Source organism: Echinops telfairi, unplaced genomic scaffold (genome assembly GCF_000313985.2).
Source record: "Echinops telfairi isolate 266 unplaced genomic scaffold, ASM31398v2 ScPeMD7_21;HRSCAF=78, whole genome shotgun sequence".
Lineage (NCBI taxonomy): Eukaryota > Metazoa > Chordata > Mammalia > Afrosoricida > Tenrecidae > Echinops > Echinops telfairi.
In genome coordinates, this window is record NW_022103918.1 from 8,037,354 (window position 1) to 8,054,452 (window position 17,099).

General features: G+C 38.7%; 1 protein-coding gene across 1 annotated transcript in view; it reads right to left on the reverse strand.

Moving 5' to 3' along the window:
* Window positions 1–2,538: 2,538 nt before the first annotated feature.
* The window catches only part of LDHB (lactate dehydrogenase B), a 28,271-nt gene continuing 13,710 nt past the window's right edge, over window positions 2,539–17,099 (reverse strand). Inside the window, exons 4-8 of the mRNA XM_045288409.1 lie at window positions 16,073–16,278; window positions 14,053–14,226; window positions 5,907–6,024; window positions 4,269–4,392; window positions 2,539–2,902 (exon numbers count right to left, since the gene is read on the reverse strand). Of these exons, the coding sequence (XP_045144344.1) occupies window positions 2,735–2,902; window positions 4,269–4,392; window positions 5,907–6,024; window positions 14,053–14,226; window positions 16,073–16,278 (790 nt within the window). The 3' untranslated portion in view covers window positions 2,539–2,734. The remainder of the gene's footprint in view (window positions 2,903–4,268; window positions 4,393–5,906; window positions 6,025–14,052; window positions 14,227–16,072; window positions 16,279–17,099) is intronic.

Genomic DNA, 17,099 nt, shown 5'->3' on the forward strand with positions numbered 1-17,099 from the left:
TAATATATCTCAAGACAGTCTTTCCCCAGGAGTTTCCACTTCCAAGCAGTTTAAGAAACTCAAATCCCCCAAGCACATACAATATCAGGCACTTGAACCCCTCAAAGGTGGAGAAGGGTGCACCCTGAACTTGCACGCAGGTCCCTAATGCTGCACAAAGTAAAATACAGTATCTGGAGCCCCCATGGGAGAACCTAGTCTCTTCTGAAACTATCAATCACGTGTCTAAAATTGTCATGTGGCTTAACCTTTGCCAATGGACTTGATCTTGGTCACTATGAGTGATGTCCTATAATATGGCAAGTGAGGTGAAAATGCCTATTCTCATAATGATGATAATGTGGGCATTTTTTCCTCCATGTCCTTATCTGTTGAAACAACATCTTGAAATACTTAAGTTGAGGCCTCCTTTCTATTTCCACTCATGTGCCCTTCCTCATCCCTGCTACAATTTTTAAAAATTTAAATTGGTCCATAAAATTCAAGCTAGCAAACCATTCACAGCCATTTGAGTTGGTTCCGACTCACAGTGAAATGCTAGGGCAGAGCAGAACTGCCCCAAAGGGCAACCAGCTTGTACATCTTCATGAAAACAGACGGTCTCATCTTTTTCCTGCTGGGGTCGAACTGCCCTTCAGTTAGCAGCCATGTGCCTAACCACTGTGCCATAGGGTCCACGTGGTGCCTTTTGGATTGGAGTTGGTTTGGATTCCTATCAAGCCTGTGTCCAAGAGCACACAACACTGCCGGTCCTACTTATCCTCCCACTTGCTGTTTGAGGCCATCGTTGCAACCTCTGTCAATGCATCTTGTTGAAGGTCTTCATCTACGTTACCAAGGATTGGTCCTTCTCCAGGACTGGCCCTTTTGATAACATGTCAAGTCTGTGAGGACATTTCACCATCCTTGTTTCTAAAGAACATGCTGGTTGTACTTCTTCCAAGACAGGTTTGTCCTTCTGGCAGTCCTTGGTACATCCACTATTCCTGGCCACCACCATCATTCAAATGCAACACGTTGTCGATGATCTTCCTTATTCCTTGTCCAGCTTTCACAAGCTGACACTACGGCCAGTGGACTCACAGCGACCCTCAAAGACAGCAAAACTGCCTCTGGGGGTGTCTCAGGCTGTAACTCTTTACAGGAGCAGACAACCTCTTCTTTCTCCCAAGAATGGCTGGTGGTTTTGAACGGCCTGCCCTTGCAGTTAGCAGTCTTAATGTCTATTATGTTACCAGAGTTCTTGTCACATCATATAAGATGACTGAAAATATGATAGTTTGGGTCAGGCATACTTTAATCCTCAAAATGACGTCTTCTCTCTTCATGGAAGTAGATTTTCATCTTACTTAATAAACTCTAATGACATAAATGTACCATAGCTATCCTATACTTCCGTACAGTGTGTTTGAAGCCAGGATTAATAAACGACAATGCCTGTGTTGAACTGAGTGCTGCTACTTCGTGGTTATGTGACCCTGTGTGTGTCTCAGTTTCCCATCTTTTAAATGAGGCTATGAGACTAATTAGAGCAATGGTCCTCAACCCTGAGTGAGTACCAACCTGGGGGGCACTTGGCAATATGGAGACATTTTTGTGTGGCACAACTTTGGGAGGGAGGAGTTACTGGCATTTAGTGAGTAGGTGCCAGGACCGCAGCCAAGCTTTCAAGAATGCACAGGGCAGTCGATACCAAAGGGTCCTCTAGCCTAAAAGGTCAATAGTGCCAAGGATGAGAACCACTGTCTTATAGGATAATTGGGATGATTATTATGAGTTATTATATATTACACTTGGAACAATAAGCACACCTTAAGTGCCACCTACTGTTATAACCAACAATTGTGCTAGTTTATGGAATTTTCTCATTTCATTAAAACAATTTTTTAATGTTTAAAATTTTATATTGAAGAGACACCATTATTAATTTATAGGCGAGGAAATTGAAGGTTTGAGTGACTAAGTAGGTAGCCTGCCCAAGATCAGTTAATCAAAGATACAGCTAGTACTCAAACCCAGTTTTATGTGATATCAAAAGCACCAGTTTCAGCACTTGTTCAAGGGAGCCCTAGATATCATATGTAACGATACATATGTAAATGTATCTAGGACACTTTCAGTTAGAGGTCAGCCTTAAATCCCCCTTCTAATCCTTGCATTATGCTGCCTCTCAGTAGCATATAGACTCTAGAAAATTCAGCCAAACTTTTAATTTTCCTTTACTAAAAGTAGAACTTCATGGAAATTAATTCCAGCTTTCAAAAGGTCTATTTTAGAGATTCTTCCTGTAAGGGAACCAAGCAGACTCTTTGTAAATACGTCCACGGTCCCTTCTTGCTCCTCTAGTTGTAGCCAGAAACCGGAGCCCATTCTTTTCGGACCACCACCGACGAAAATCATGTGAGAAGCCCACGTGAAGGACTGCTGGGCTCTTTGGCCTTTTGGAGCTTAGGCAAGTTTACAATGTGCAGGAAGGAATGTTTGAAAGCAAGCCAAGGCCTTCCAGACATTATTTTAAAAACATCTCAGAAACAGAAGCATGCTACAATAGTTAATTTTATTTTCCAAGCGCCCATACAGCAAACATTAAGCCAAGCATGTGCCTTCATCCTGCGGGCCCAAATTCACATATTTAGGAAGAAAAAAGCAAACTGATCCATACACAAGGAGAATAACTAAAGGCTCATGTTAATCACATAGGAGTTTTTCATTTCTATAGCATAGAACTCAAACGTCACAGGTCTCTTAGGTCCTTCTGGATGTCCCACAGAGTGTCTGCACTCTTCTTGAGTTGAGCAACCTCATCGTCCTTCAGCTTCTGGTTGACAACACTGGTCAAGCCCCGGGCATTCAGAATACAGGGGAGGCTCAGGAAGACTTCATTCTCAATGCCATACATCCCCTGCCAGAAACAGAAAGTCCACTTCGATTATGGAGTGAAAACACTCGGGAGGAATGGTCACAGGTCCCATGTTTGAAAAGAAAGGATCGTGGGAAATTTGGTAAGCGCAAACTTACTCTTTAACTTGCATCACTCATATTTTCCCAAATACTTATATTTTGAATTAAGTTAATTGCATACACAGAATATGCAAATTATACTATATTATAACTTGAATACATAGCAGGAATTGATAAGTATTGTATTCGTTGACACAACAGCCTTTGCTTAGATGGTCTTTTAAAGAAATGTGAAATTATAATATGCAAATTAAATTGCAATTACCATGTATACTCGAGAAGAAGCCGACCCAAATATAAGCTGAGGCATCTAATTGTACAACAAAAAACTGGGAAAACTTATTGACTCAAGTATAAGCCTAGGGTGGGAAATGCAACTACTGATACATTTCAAAATAAGAATAGATATCAATAAAATTACATTAATTGAGGCATCAGTAGGCTAAATGTTTTTGAATATTTAGAAATATTACACACTTACAAAAGTAAGAGAATGAGCACATTCCTCTCTGAGTATACATCCCAACACTCATCAATTCCTAATTTTTGCCTTGTTTTTATGAATTTTGCTTTTGAATTTTAAGACAAATACCTCATGATCATTTAACCCCAAATTATTTCTATATGCATGTCTTTTGCACTTGTGCATAATACTTCTCAAGTTTCTTTTATAAATCTATTGTATTCCCTCCTTTCCTTTTACCCACTTGTGGAAAAATTAATGAATAATCTTAAGGTTTTAGTATTTTACTATGATTGAAATATAATCAATTTCCATTTTGATTATGTGTTTATCTCATAACTTTTGAGTGAAACTAAATTTGCTGAGCTGTTGGGGCAACATCAAAATCAACCTATCATTTAATACATCAGTATGAAGTGAAAGCCCATTATACTTATTTAAGAAGTCTGTGTTTTGAGAATGTACTGGATGAAATTCAGCATAAACATGATTATTTAAAAATTCAGTTCTATATTGGAGGATTAGAAAATTATACTGGACCCTCCACAAGCTTCACGCTTTTATTCTGGACTTCCTTGGGAGAGAAAGATGAGGAAGAACTATAAATGAGGTTTAGAAACACTACTTTTCAAATGCCTATTTTTTCAATATATTTAAACTTACAGCAATAATAATAATAAAAACATTTAAGTGCAATCAATGTGGTTATTGTTTAATTCACAAAATACTCATTTTCCAGCTTTCCTTTCCCTAGTCCAACTTTTCTTTCCCTGTATATTCCAGAAATAATACTTATGGAACACTAGCAAGAAATTAGCCTGTATTTTTAATCAATGTATCTTACCTTCACCATCGTGGACACTGGATGAATCCTGGAGAGATTTTTGAACATCGATTCAATAAGATCAGCTACACTTAATCCAATAGCCCAGTTGGTGTAACCCTTTAGTTTGATGACTTCATAGGCACTACCGGGAAAAACATAAGAAATGAAATTCAACTAAACAATTATCGAACTAGACTGCTGGGTTTGGATCCTGCGCTTAATAACTTTAACAGTCGACAAGTTCTTTCACCTGTGATGATGGTATCTACTTTGTAAGTCTGTTAAGAGTGTTAGATGAGTTTGCCTGTGAAAAACTCTTAAAATATAAAGACTACACGGTAAGCACTATAGAAACATTCTGCAATGTTTAAATGGCCTATTTTGTAAGTCAACATGAATAATGCCACAAGGGTAAATATGTGCATTTTTCCAACCAGTCAGATTCATAAACATGCATATTTTCAAATGACATTAGGAAACATTAGAAAAAGGTCGTACATTCATATACAAAATATACCTTGATTCTAAGGTTGAACTTACTACCATCATAAACTAAGACAGTGTGACTAATTTACTTAAAAGCAAAGCGATGGCATTAACTTGCCTGGTAATTTTCACAACCCTAATTATATTCATTAGAACATAAAGGAACTGGTTCTTGAGAGGAGTTATTTACAGCAAATATTAACCCTGGACGAATATCAAACAACTTGAATTTAATGCCACCCACCACTGACTAGTCTTATGCAAATTACATTCCCCAGGTGAGCTTATGTTTTCATAAATACAAAATAAAAGGACTATGTTAATTAAAATTCTAAGAATTCTTTTCATGTCAAATGTTTATTATGATGTTTTTCCTTCATATATAAGTCAAATCCCTAGAAAAGCCACATCACTAAAAAAGTCCCATGCTTGACATTATAATCAATTTTTGTAAATTGATAGCATTTGTTGAGTGTTTACCAATCAACTCTGTTGGCAGTGAGGGTTTGTTTTTTTTTGTGGTTCCAAAAGACTAAGTATGATTTATATATGTGTGTATACTTTATTTGCTCTTCATAATCATTTCTTTATACTGTAACTTTACAAAGAAAACTTAGCTTTATCTTAAAAGGTTCCAGAGCTTCCTCAAGACTAACGGTGCCCAAGAAACAGTGCCTTGTCTTGAGTTCAAGCTCATACCTTTCGTTTCTCTTTAGTCATTTTCAATGTAACATGATTTTATGATAAACATAAAGTTTGTAAATAAGAAAGACCAGTTCAAAAAAAAGATGATTTTTTTTTTTGAGTGTGGATAGGGCAGTTAAGCATTTGACAACCAATCAGAAAGGGTTTATTTGAGGGAATTATGGCACTAATAGCTCTCTGTTTACCATCTTTGGGTAAGTAACCCTATTCATTGACAGGAGGCAATTGGAAACCAAGCTCACTTGTTAATTTCTTGTTTCGTTCCCGTTACCTCTCAGAATGAAATTCCCCAGAGAACTGTCAAAACAAGTTTGACCAGTAGTTAGTCTTGTCTGTTATAAAAGATAACACTTGCATGCTTACTCATTAGCAGTTTATCTGAGCAGGCAATCAGTGAAATTGCTTATACTTTTATACAAGTCAAGATGAAATTAATCAGTTTACATCAATCTCTCTTCCACTGACCTTTCAACCACCATTTTATGCACTTCCTTCCAATTTTCACTGTCATTGTCTGTCCCCATCTCTGGATTCAGTTCCTGAAGAGAAACCCCCGCCACATTCACGCCACTCCACACGGCCACTGTAAAGACAGATAGACACCACTGTAAAGACAGGCATTTCTGATAGAATTTCTTTAAAAAAAAAATCCTTTCTTCAGATTTTTATCCCTAATGTGAGCTACCCAGCGAGCAGTGACGCCAGTAGAGCGCCCCAAAGGTGGACGTGGGAGTCTGGCTCTGAACTAATTTTTTGGTGTCTAACTTTCCTCTTGCTTACTTTTCTGGAATATAAGCTCTTTTCTTCTAGAATGAGCAACCACTAGAAATCTAAGATAAGGCTCAGATAGAGTCTAATTATCACTAGATCCTCTAGTGTCTCACGTTCAGTTTCTCTCTCAAAAGAAACCCCTAACATGACAGTGGATTTTTCTGGTCTTGACACTTTCTTCCAAGAACAACTCCAGAGGCATAACAATATTGTTCATCACTGATTGTATAAGAGACTTCATTGTAGCAAAACAATCCTCTTCATTCCCCCTAACACCTGTTGTCCAGCCGAAAGATATGTTGAAGATCTAAGCACACAAAATGAATTCTCAAGACACCTGCTCTGAACCATGGGCAAGTGCAGATGCTACCCAGAGAAACAGACAAGCCAACATCTAAAGCAATGGCATATGAGCAATCACAAAGTGGTGGAGAAATGTAATGAAACATGAATAAGAACTTAATTACACGTGACCTGAATTTGTTCTGGGTGCAAATATCTCTTACTTGTTCCACGAAAGAAATTTCTTTTTGAATGTTGAATATTGATGGGGGTGGTCTTTTCCTTCTTAATCATTATTTGTACTTTTGTCTTTATATAATTACTATTTAATCCTTACCACCTTATCTCGAGTTTGTTTTTTATTGTTCCTGTTGGGTTTCCCAGTTTGAGAAGCACAGGAGGAGTGGATGCACAGTGATAATAACTGAAACAATGGTTTATGAGGGATGGAAGCGCAGGGAGTGGCTGACGGGGAAGGTACAGGGATCTCAAAAGCAAAGGATGAGGGCGGGAGGTGGGAAGGAGCACTAGAAGGGATTGTGATTGCACAACTCATTTTAAAGGTGATTTAACCACAGGGGTGGGGATGCTCTAAAACTGATGTGGTCATGATTGCACAATTCTCCTTGATATGCCTGAATGACTGAACTATTCAACTGTATGGTATGTAAATGATGTGCCCATCAAACTGTCCCCAAAAAAAGGGCCTACTTAAGAGAAGAATTGTCAGAAAGGGCTACAAAAGCAGACTGGATCTTGGAAAAATGAACATTCCCCAAAGCCCTTTGAAGGAGAGAATTCTAAATTTAGGAAATATGGGCACAGGCATGGGATTATAGTACGACTAGAGTCAAGTTTTGAAAGAAAAGCTATTCATATCAAAATAAGACCCCCAGTGCACAATTATGTTGAACAAAGTATGACATTTTCATATCCTTTGGAAACCTGATGAGAACTACAAAATCTACCTAAGTATAGTCACGTGACAATAGTTATAGTCTCTTTTCTGTAGATGATACAGATCAATAATGGAAGCAGAAAGAAATACTGGAAAAAATGAGTTTTGAGCAAAACGAGTATCAGGCAGTCAATCATCAGAAGATATGATTCTAGTTGTAGTCTTGCCATTAGCTGAAGGATCTTCAACAATTCACTTCATCTGTTTTTACCTCAAAATGCACGTGTTGACCTAGAGTTTATGTAATATCATCTCTGGCCTGTGGTCTGGTCAAAATATAATTTCAATAGGTATAATTAATTGAGCTCACAGTGTAAATCCCCAAACTCATCATCATCGAATTGACTGTGACTCACAGAAAACCTACATAGGGTTTCTGAGGCTGTAAATCTCAATGGGAGCAGAGAGCCTCCCCTATCTCCTGAGGAGTGGCTGGTAGGTTTGAAGCACCAACCTTGAGGTTAGCAGTCCCATGCTTATACTGTAAGGCAGCAGTGACTCCATGACAGGCCAAGCCTCTTAAGGCAGGCCGGAGTTTCGTTTCTCTAACAAAGTCACCCTCTCCCCCGAAATGACGCTGACCACACCTGAAAAGGCCCAAGTGATCACAATGACGCTGACCGCACCTGGAAAGTTGTGAGTGACCACAATTGGAACGACCGAGAGTGGAGCCAGTCAACCAAAATGACTTACACAACCAATTGTCTTCAGATGAAGTCATTGAACTATGGGAGGGGGAGGGGAGAGGGAATAGTTTCAGCCAGCTTATGTAACCTGTAAAAAGTATAAAAACGTGGCTTGTGCCCCAGGCTGGGGTCCTCGTCTCAGAGGAGGCCACTGCATTGGTGCTCTGGGACTTGGGCCCTAGCTCGAGCTCGTCAATACACTCCTTTGTTGTTTGCAGCCTCAGTGACTCTGCCTCTCTGTTCCTGGGGCCACGGGAAAGCCGGCAGTAACAATACCCCACTTAAAAGTACACTGTTCTTAAGTGCGATCAAGTCCAATTCTAACTCATAATGACCCCCTGGACAACAGAATAGCACTGTGCCATCCCCCAAACTGCTATGTGTGAGCCACTGCTGCATCCTCTGAAGCCATCTAGCACGATCGTCTTCCTCTTTTTGGCTCTCCCTCCACTTTACCAAGCAGGATGACTCCTCTAGGGAGTGGTCTCTCCTGACAACACATCCAATGTAGGTAAGACAATATCTCACCAGCCTTGCCTCGAAGAGCACTCTGGCCATCCTTCTTTGAGGATAGATTTGTCTGTCCTTTTGGCAGTTCATCATATTTTCAATACTCTTCACCAGCACCACAAATCAATGCACGGATTCTTCTTCCGTCTCCTTTCTTCAGTGTCCAACTTTTACATGTAAATAAAGTGAGCTGACTGAAAATCTCTTGGTTTGGGTCAGGCCCCCCCCAAAAGTGACATTCTTGCTCTTCATTACTTTAAAGAAGTCTTGTGCAGTGGATTTGCCAAGTACAACACACGCTTTGTTTTCTAGAGTACTGCTTCCGTGAGCATTGATCCAAGCAAGATAAAATCCATGGTAACATCAAACTATTCTTCAATTATCACAGTGTCTATGGGTCCAGCTGTGAGGATTTTTGTTTTCTTTACATTGAGATGCTCACAGCCAACAAAGCACAAAGGTACAATCGTACAATGCCCAGCCCATGGTCAGCCTCACAACTGCTGCTACATTGTAACCCAATGGTGCAGCCATTAAGCCCATCTATCTCAGCGAAGAGTATTTCTGTTTCATACTGACCCACTACCTTACCAACCCGCTGCTTCCATGGGCACATGATTGTGGATCTATGTATAAGGAAATTCCTTACAACGTCAATCTTTCTCTTTCACTTATCATGATGTTTCACATTGGTCTAGTTGTCAGAACTTCAGTTTTCTTTATGTTGAGGTGTAATCCATACTGAAGGATGTTTGTCTTTGATCTTACTCAACATGTGCTTCACGTACTCTGCCTTCAGCAAGGAAGTGGTGTCATTGGCATATTCCAAATTGTTACTAAGCCTTCCTCCAATACTCATGTTGTGTTGTTTCTCTTCATATAGTCCAGTGGTTCTCAACCTGTGGGTCACGACCCCTCTGGGAATTGAACGACCCTTTCACAGGAGTCGCCCGATTCATAATAGTAGCAAAATGACAGTGATGAAGTAGCAACAAAAGTAATTTTATGTTTGGGGGTCACTACAACATGAGGAACTGTATGAAAGGGCCGCGGCATTAGGCAGGTTGCGAACCACTGATCTAGTCTCAGATTACTTGCTCAGCATACACATTGAGTAAGGTAAAGGATGCAAGCCTGATGCACAACTTGCCTGACTATAAACCCCACAGTAACCCCTTACACTCTTTGAATGAGTCCCATTGAGTCCCTTTTGGCCTATAGTCAGGAGGACACAGGTAAATATTTTTCTATTATTGTTTTTTCTTTCAACCAAGATCTGATGTGAACAATGATCTCTCTCCTTTTACAGCCTCTTCTGAATCCAGTTTGAATTTCTGGCATTTCCTCATTGATGTACTGCTGTAGCCATTTTTAAATTACCCTCACCAAAATTTTACTTTCATGTGACGTTAATGCTTGTTTGATAATTTCCACATTCTATTGCATAACCTTCTGGAAGAATGGGCACACATAGAAATCACTTCCAGCAGTTGATCAGGTAGTGGTCTTCCAAATGTCTGGGAAAAGACCTCCAGTTTGTTTAAACACCTCAATTGGTTTCCATCAGTGTCAGGAGTCTTGCTTTTTGCCAGTGCCTTCAACGCAGCTTCAACTTCATCCTTAAATACCATCTAGATAGCGGCCAATGGAACCCTTGAAGCTCTGGACCATTGTGAATCTTCAGACCTAATGATGAACTCACCCCTGTGGCTCAATTTTCAACCAAATCACAGACAGGTCTGTAAGAGGCACAAAACACCAGTGAGGAGAGCGCACCTTTGAATAAGCAGCCATTTGGGATTACCATGATAGCATTTACCCAGCGATGAATTGCAGAAGGTTCAGGAAAGAAAAAGAAGTGAAAACAGGAAGCACAGAGAGGATGAGGGATAAGTGATGTTACATTGTGGAGATTGAAATAAAGGGCATGGAATAAGATGTGTAACAATTATTACATGAAACACTGATCTGCTCTGTAAACCTTCATCCATGTCACTATAAAAAGTGAAAAAGAAAAACAAAAAGCCAAACAGTTCTTGATCATATGCTACCTCCTGAAATGGTTGATACAATGGGTCTATGTATACCTTTCATATATATAACAATTACCCTAATATAATTGATGAGGAAACTGAGGGCTAGAGAAGTCAAGAATGTGTGAAGTACCACATCTTGTTAAGAGGGAATAGGGTGACCCAGAACAAAATCATACCCAATGTGAATGGGGGTGGGGGGGACACACGGAGTGGAGACCCAAAGTCTATCTGTAGACAATTGGACATCCCCTTACAGAAGGGTCACAAGGAAGAGATGAGCCAGTCAGGGTGCAGTATAGCACTGATGAAACACACAACTTTCCTCTAGTTCTTTAATGCTTCCTTCTTCCAACTAACATTCCCTTAATTCTACCTGACAAATCGGACTGGACCAGAGCATACACATTGCTACAGATAAGATTCCAAAACACAGGGAATCCAGGAGAGATAAACACTTCAGGGACAACAATGAGAATAAGAGATACCAGGAGAATAAGGAGAAGGTGGGGGGAGGAAGGGGGAGTCAATCACAAGGATCAACATATAACCCCCTCCCAGGGGGATGAACAACAGAAAAGTGTGTGAAGGGCAACAGAGGATGATGTAATATATGAAAATAATAATCTATAACTTATCAAGGGTTCATGAGGGAAGCAGGGTGGGGGGAAAATGAGGAGGTGATATCAAGAGCTCAAATAGAAAGAAAATGTTTTTAAAATGATGATGGCAGCATATGTACAAATGTGCTTGACACAATGGATGAATGTATGGATTGTGATGGGAGATGTAAGAACCCCCAATAAAAGTGTTTAATTAAAAAAAAAAGAGGGAATAGGGTATAAAATAATGGAGCTATCGGACTAAAAACTTCCTGTACTCCAAATAGTCTAGGACAACTTGTGGGTTGTGACTCCTTTGAGGGTCTAACAACCCTTTCACAGGAGTTGCCCAATTCAAAACAGTAGCAAAATTACAGTTATGAAGTAGCAATGAAAATAATTTTATGGTTGGAGGGGTCACCACGGTGGTTCTTAACTTTCCTAATGCTGAGACCCTTTAATACAGTTCCTCATGTTGCGGTGTTATGAATCAGGCGACCCACAGTTGAGAACCACTGTCCTAGAGGGAGATATAAGATTATAAAAACTTGACCAAAAAAAAAAAAAAAAAAATTCAAGCAAGTCCTTGGGCGAAAAACTCTAGTGTGAAATATTACTAGGTGTCAAAAAATCAGCAGTATTATATAGAAAAGCATAAATAAATTATACAACCCTAAGAGCATAGATTTAGAACAAAGCTTAACTCAATAAAATCACAAACTCTCATTGAACTCAAAGGAATATTTTTACTTTAAAGTAAAATGACTTTACTTTAAAAAAATGACTTCTAAAGAGTAGTCATTTGCATATTACAATTCAGAAATGCATTTAATAAAATAAATATTATGTAGTGACTTTATTACAACGAAGTATCATGAGTATAATCAATATATTTTGGTTTAATAAATAGGTTTAGAGTTATATAATAGAGTTATAATTTTTTATAAATGCTTTTTTGTTTTCCCCCATAAATGCTTTTACATTTAGACTAAAAACAATTTAAATTCTAAGAGAAATATTCATTTAAAACAAAATATTTATAATAAAGTTTGAAATGTAGTTTCAAAACAAAGCATTACGAAATAAAATAGAAGTGTAATTAATTTTAATATTGGTCTTTTTATAATGACCAATTTACACTCTAACTATTCTTTCATTTAAATCATTAAAAAGCATACTTGACAAAAATGCCATGTGCTCTACTTAAGTGATTAATAGTTGTAATTCATACTTTTATTAAAACTCAGATTTCAGCTGATTCAAGATATATTTTGCATTATAGAATAACATGCACAGACTATTTAAAAGCTTTTGTTGTAATACATTGCTTCTTCAATAAACATCAGGCTATATATAAGAGCTCTGTTAAATGGTAGTGTCTTAAAACAAAGACGCATTAATAAGCAAGGGTACATCTATTGTCCACATCTTGGTTTCTCAGTACCATTCCCAAGTCAAAGGAAACAGCTGGAAGAATCTGTTATTATTCAATTCTGGAATAATTTGTGCATTATACTGTTGTAATAATATCCATGGAATATAATGAAACCTGAATCCATACTGGTATAAACATATACATGGGAGAGAAAGGAAAACTCCCTCTTATGCTACAATACAACTAGTAAATATAGAAGAGATGATGAAATCAGAATATCATATTTGGTGTCTGTCATGGTAATAGGCTGACTTAACCCAGAACCATTAGTGGACACTAAAATTAGCTGGTACAAGTTTAATGAGTAATACTTACCCAGTCTCAAAGTATGCCTTCAAAATTACTTATTAATCAGAAACGAAAAAATAATAACTTCACACTGATTAACTTAGCAAACAGAAAACCAAATGACCCCAGTGAATATTGCACTGATACGTGTGCCTGCTGGTACCAGGCCCTGAGAAGGCCCCACACACTTCTCTGCCAAGAGTGTTTGTGTCAGTAGTACACACACTCGACCTATCTTGAAAAAAATCACCAAAATCATGAACAGATATTCTATAAAATAGGTCACCTTGGGTCCTCAAATATATCAAGATCAAGATCAACAGACAGACTGAAGTACTGTCACAGACTAAAGGAAAGGAAACCGACATAATTCTATTCAATGTATTTTCTACCCCAGATATAAGCGTAATGTGCGATTTTGGCAATGGATGCTGACTTGGGGGGATAAAGAAGGGCAGAAAGGGCATCACTGAGGCATTTGTAGACACTGGCATAAGAACTCTTAGATAATATTACATCACTGCTCTTTTTCGGATTTTGATCACTGCATTGTGAGTTTGGAAAAGTGGAGTCCCTGGTTAGTGACTCGCTGGCAGCTAATTGGAAGGTTGAAGGTTGAGGCTCACCCCGACATGACTTGGAAGACAGACTTGGCAATTTAGTCCTGAAAACAATCAACCACTGGAAGCCCGGCGGAGGCCAATTCTGCCCTAGCACACAGGAGCCATCCTGAGTTGGAGGATATTTAAGAGCAGCTGTCTTTTTTATGTAAAAAAATATCCTGTGTTCGAGAAATAAAACTGATGCGTTTATGGAGACAAGGACAGGATTGATGATCGCAATGCATGCACAAGTGGATTCAGGGGAGAAAGATGACAGCTACCTATCGAGGCAGACACAGTGGAGGGAGGAGAGAAAAATGATAAAGCAACATGAAAACTATGCCATTCTTCTGTCAAGGATACGAAAATAATTTTTTTAAACATTTCAATTCAGAATGGCATGAACATCACAAGAACACAGTACATTTTTTCCATGTCTCTCACCACTCGAGTCTCCATGCTCTCCCAAAATCCATCCATGGCAGCTGCTGGGATGAATGCCAAGTTTTTCAGCCATCAGATAGCGAAATCTAGCAGAATCCAGGTTACAGCCACTTCCGATCACACGGTGCTTGGGCAATCCACTTAGTTTCCAGGTAACGTATGTAAGAATATCCACTAAAAATTTTAGAAATAATGTAAATTATTTGCTTTATTTAGAAATATCTCTGTCTGCTCTGTCTGGCTTTCTCCCCTCCCACCTCCCTCCCCATTTTTCCAAAAGACACATGGCCAGTAAAATGTAAATACTTATCATAATTAGAGATGATAAAAGGGAAAGCGATAAGAACTTTTAATTCTTATATAAAGTGACTTTTTCAAAACATGAAAAATAACAGTATTGTGTTTTTATATTTGCATTACAATTTGTACCAAATATATAAAATAACTGAACTTACTTTAAGTTGCAAGAATGGGAATAAAAAAAAAACAAGAACAGGCATGAATCCACCACTTGACGTTTCTCCCAGTTGTAGCATTCCAACATTTGGCTTATGACTGCCAGCGTTTGCCAAATGCTACCAGTTACTAACTTAGTGAAGGCGCCTGGTGGAGTAGTGGATTATGGTTGTGGAGCTGAAAACTGAAAAGTCAGAGGTTCAAATCCACCATTGGCTCACTGTGAGAAAAATGAGGCTTTCTGCTCCGGTAAATATTAACGGCTCTGAAAACTCAGAGGTGGGCAGTCCTGCTCTGCCCTATAAGATCCCTCTGAGTCAGAATGGACTCAGTGGCAGTGACTTGAGTTCTACTATGTACAAGTTACTTTTAAAAAGTAGAGAAGTGTGCTAACACGGAAGGAAAGGAGACAGATATTCATCTTGGACTCTCTACCTCCACAGTGGACACTGCTGAAGACATTTTAAGGGCACTTTGGATTGGATTACTATAAACTCTTTCTTGCCAACTTCAACTCAATGGGAATGATTTCCTGGAGCATTAGATTTTGAAACTATACCTAGAAAAATTTCATAATCAGTTAATGATGTCTGCCTTAGGCACAAGCTGGAGTAACTTAATATGTACTAGCTATTTGTCATTCCTGTTCTCCAACTATCTGTCAAATATATATTTAGAAGCAGCTTTATATGGAAGGGTTCATTATTTAGTAAACCCCAGTCCATGTCCTTGCCTGCTCCTAATTCTCCATTCTCAATAAATGAAGAAGAACTTCCCATGATTCTCATTCACAGTGATTCTCTGTATGGTAAGCACCCAAGAAATCAGTTTTACAGTTTTCGCAATGATCTATTAGGTTCACCAATAAATCTAAGTTTGGAGGTAAATGGAATGGTGATGAGAGGAAATGTAAAACAGAGTGAATTTTAGATAAAACTTTAATAAGGTGGATTCTTTCTAGCCAACTATTTTAATGTTTATTCTGCAATTATTAATATAGCAAGAAAAGCAGTTTTGAAGTCCTAACGTTTATTTTTAACAAGTCAACCCAAACATGTCCATACAATCAACCAACGTCTACTTTGTCTTTAAAAACAAGACAGGTTAAAGGGCTTTCTTTCTGCTTTCAAACTCAATTAGATTTTTGAAAAGTTTTATCCTTAAGAACACATCTATGTTTCTTCCAGGAAACAGTAGGTCGAGAATACAAAAATGTTTCCCATGAACTGAAGCCACAATATTGGAACGCTTCACTATACATGCCAGGATCATCATTACAGAAAACCCTAAAAGTCTCTAGACTCCGCAAAAGCCAAATGAAAGATAACAAATGAAATTGCTTTATATGAACTCTTGCCACAATTTGGAATGCTTAGCCTGGGATAGTGCCATTTGTTTTGCAAATACCACTCTTTTGTGGTTAGTCACAGATGTGTGAATTGCTTCTGTTAATAACAATGAGAACAGATCTTAAAAAAAATCAACAACTAAAAAACAGCCACCTACACCACGAAAAGCATTGCACTTCAAAGAACTCAGCCTTGTGCTCTTAGACCCACCATACCTGGGTTGGACACCACAATGATGATGCAGTCGGGGCTGTACTTGACGATCTGAGGAATAATGAACTTGAAGACATTGACATTCCTCTGCACCAGATTGAGCCGACTCTCCCCCTCTTGCTGACGGACTCCTGCAGTCACCACCACTATCTTCGAATTGGCCGTCACAGAGTAATCTGGCGAAGGAAAAGGAGTGCTTTGAAACAGAATTCTTTATCAAAACACACCATCTACGTAAAATGCTAGAAGGCCAATCATACAGAAGTATCTAGTATTTATATAGATGGAGATCATGTTTTCTGTACCGCAAGGTTTGAAGCTTGGAGATACTTGAACTACACACAAATAGCCCAACCAGAAAATTGGCTTAGAAAAAGTGAAGGTCCTGAATTATTTTTCTGGCCTATGAATATGAAGTGTCATCAACTTTAGCATCATGATGTTCAGAAAGAAATAAAGCATAAACTAAAGAGTGTAAGTAAGGTACTTTCAGGTTTGCAATATTCATTAAATCTAAGGAGAAGGGAGGCACTAAGGAGCTTTGGGATAGAAACAAAAACTTCAGATGTCTAATACTTCATATTTTAAAGAAGTGTATTCATCTTTGAGGAAGGTGAGGTGTTTGCTTTGTGTGTGGATATTTTTTCCCCTCAAGAAAGTATCTCAATTTTTCACACTACAGAGACGGGATGCTGATTTATTCCATGAGGGTCGCAGCTAGGGATGATGCCCCTAACTAAATGGCAGGGCTAGGTGGCTCTTCAGATGCCTCACCACGTCACCACCGAGGATGGAGATCGAAGGAATACATGCAGAATGCTTCACCCGGAACCTGGGGTGCTAATAATTTCATGACCAACAGTCTGGACTAGCACAGTAGGAAGAAATGTTCTTTCTTTTTAAAATTTTCACAGGCCATCTCTCACACAGCCATACTATGGTGGGAGGGAGTATCAAAGCATGCATGAGGTAACTCAAAAAAGTCAATTAGAACATGAATTTTATTCGTTTCTTCAGGCTCCCACATTA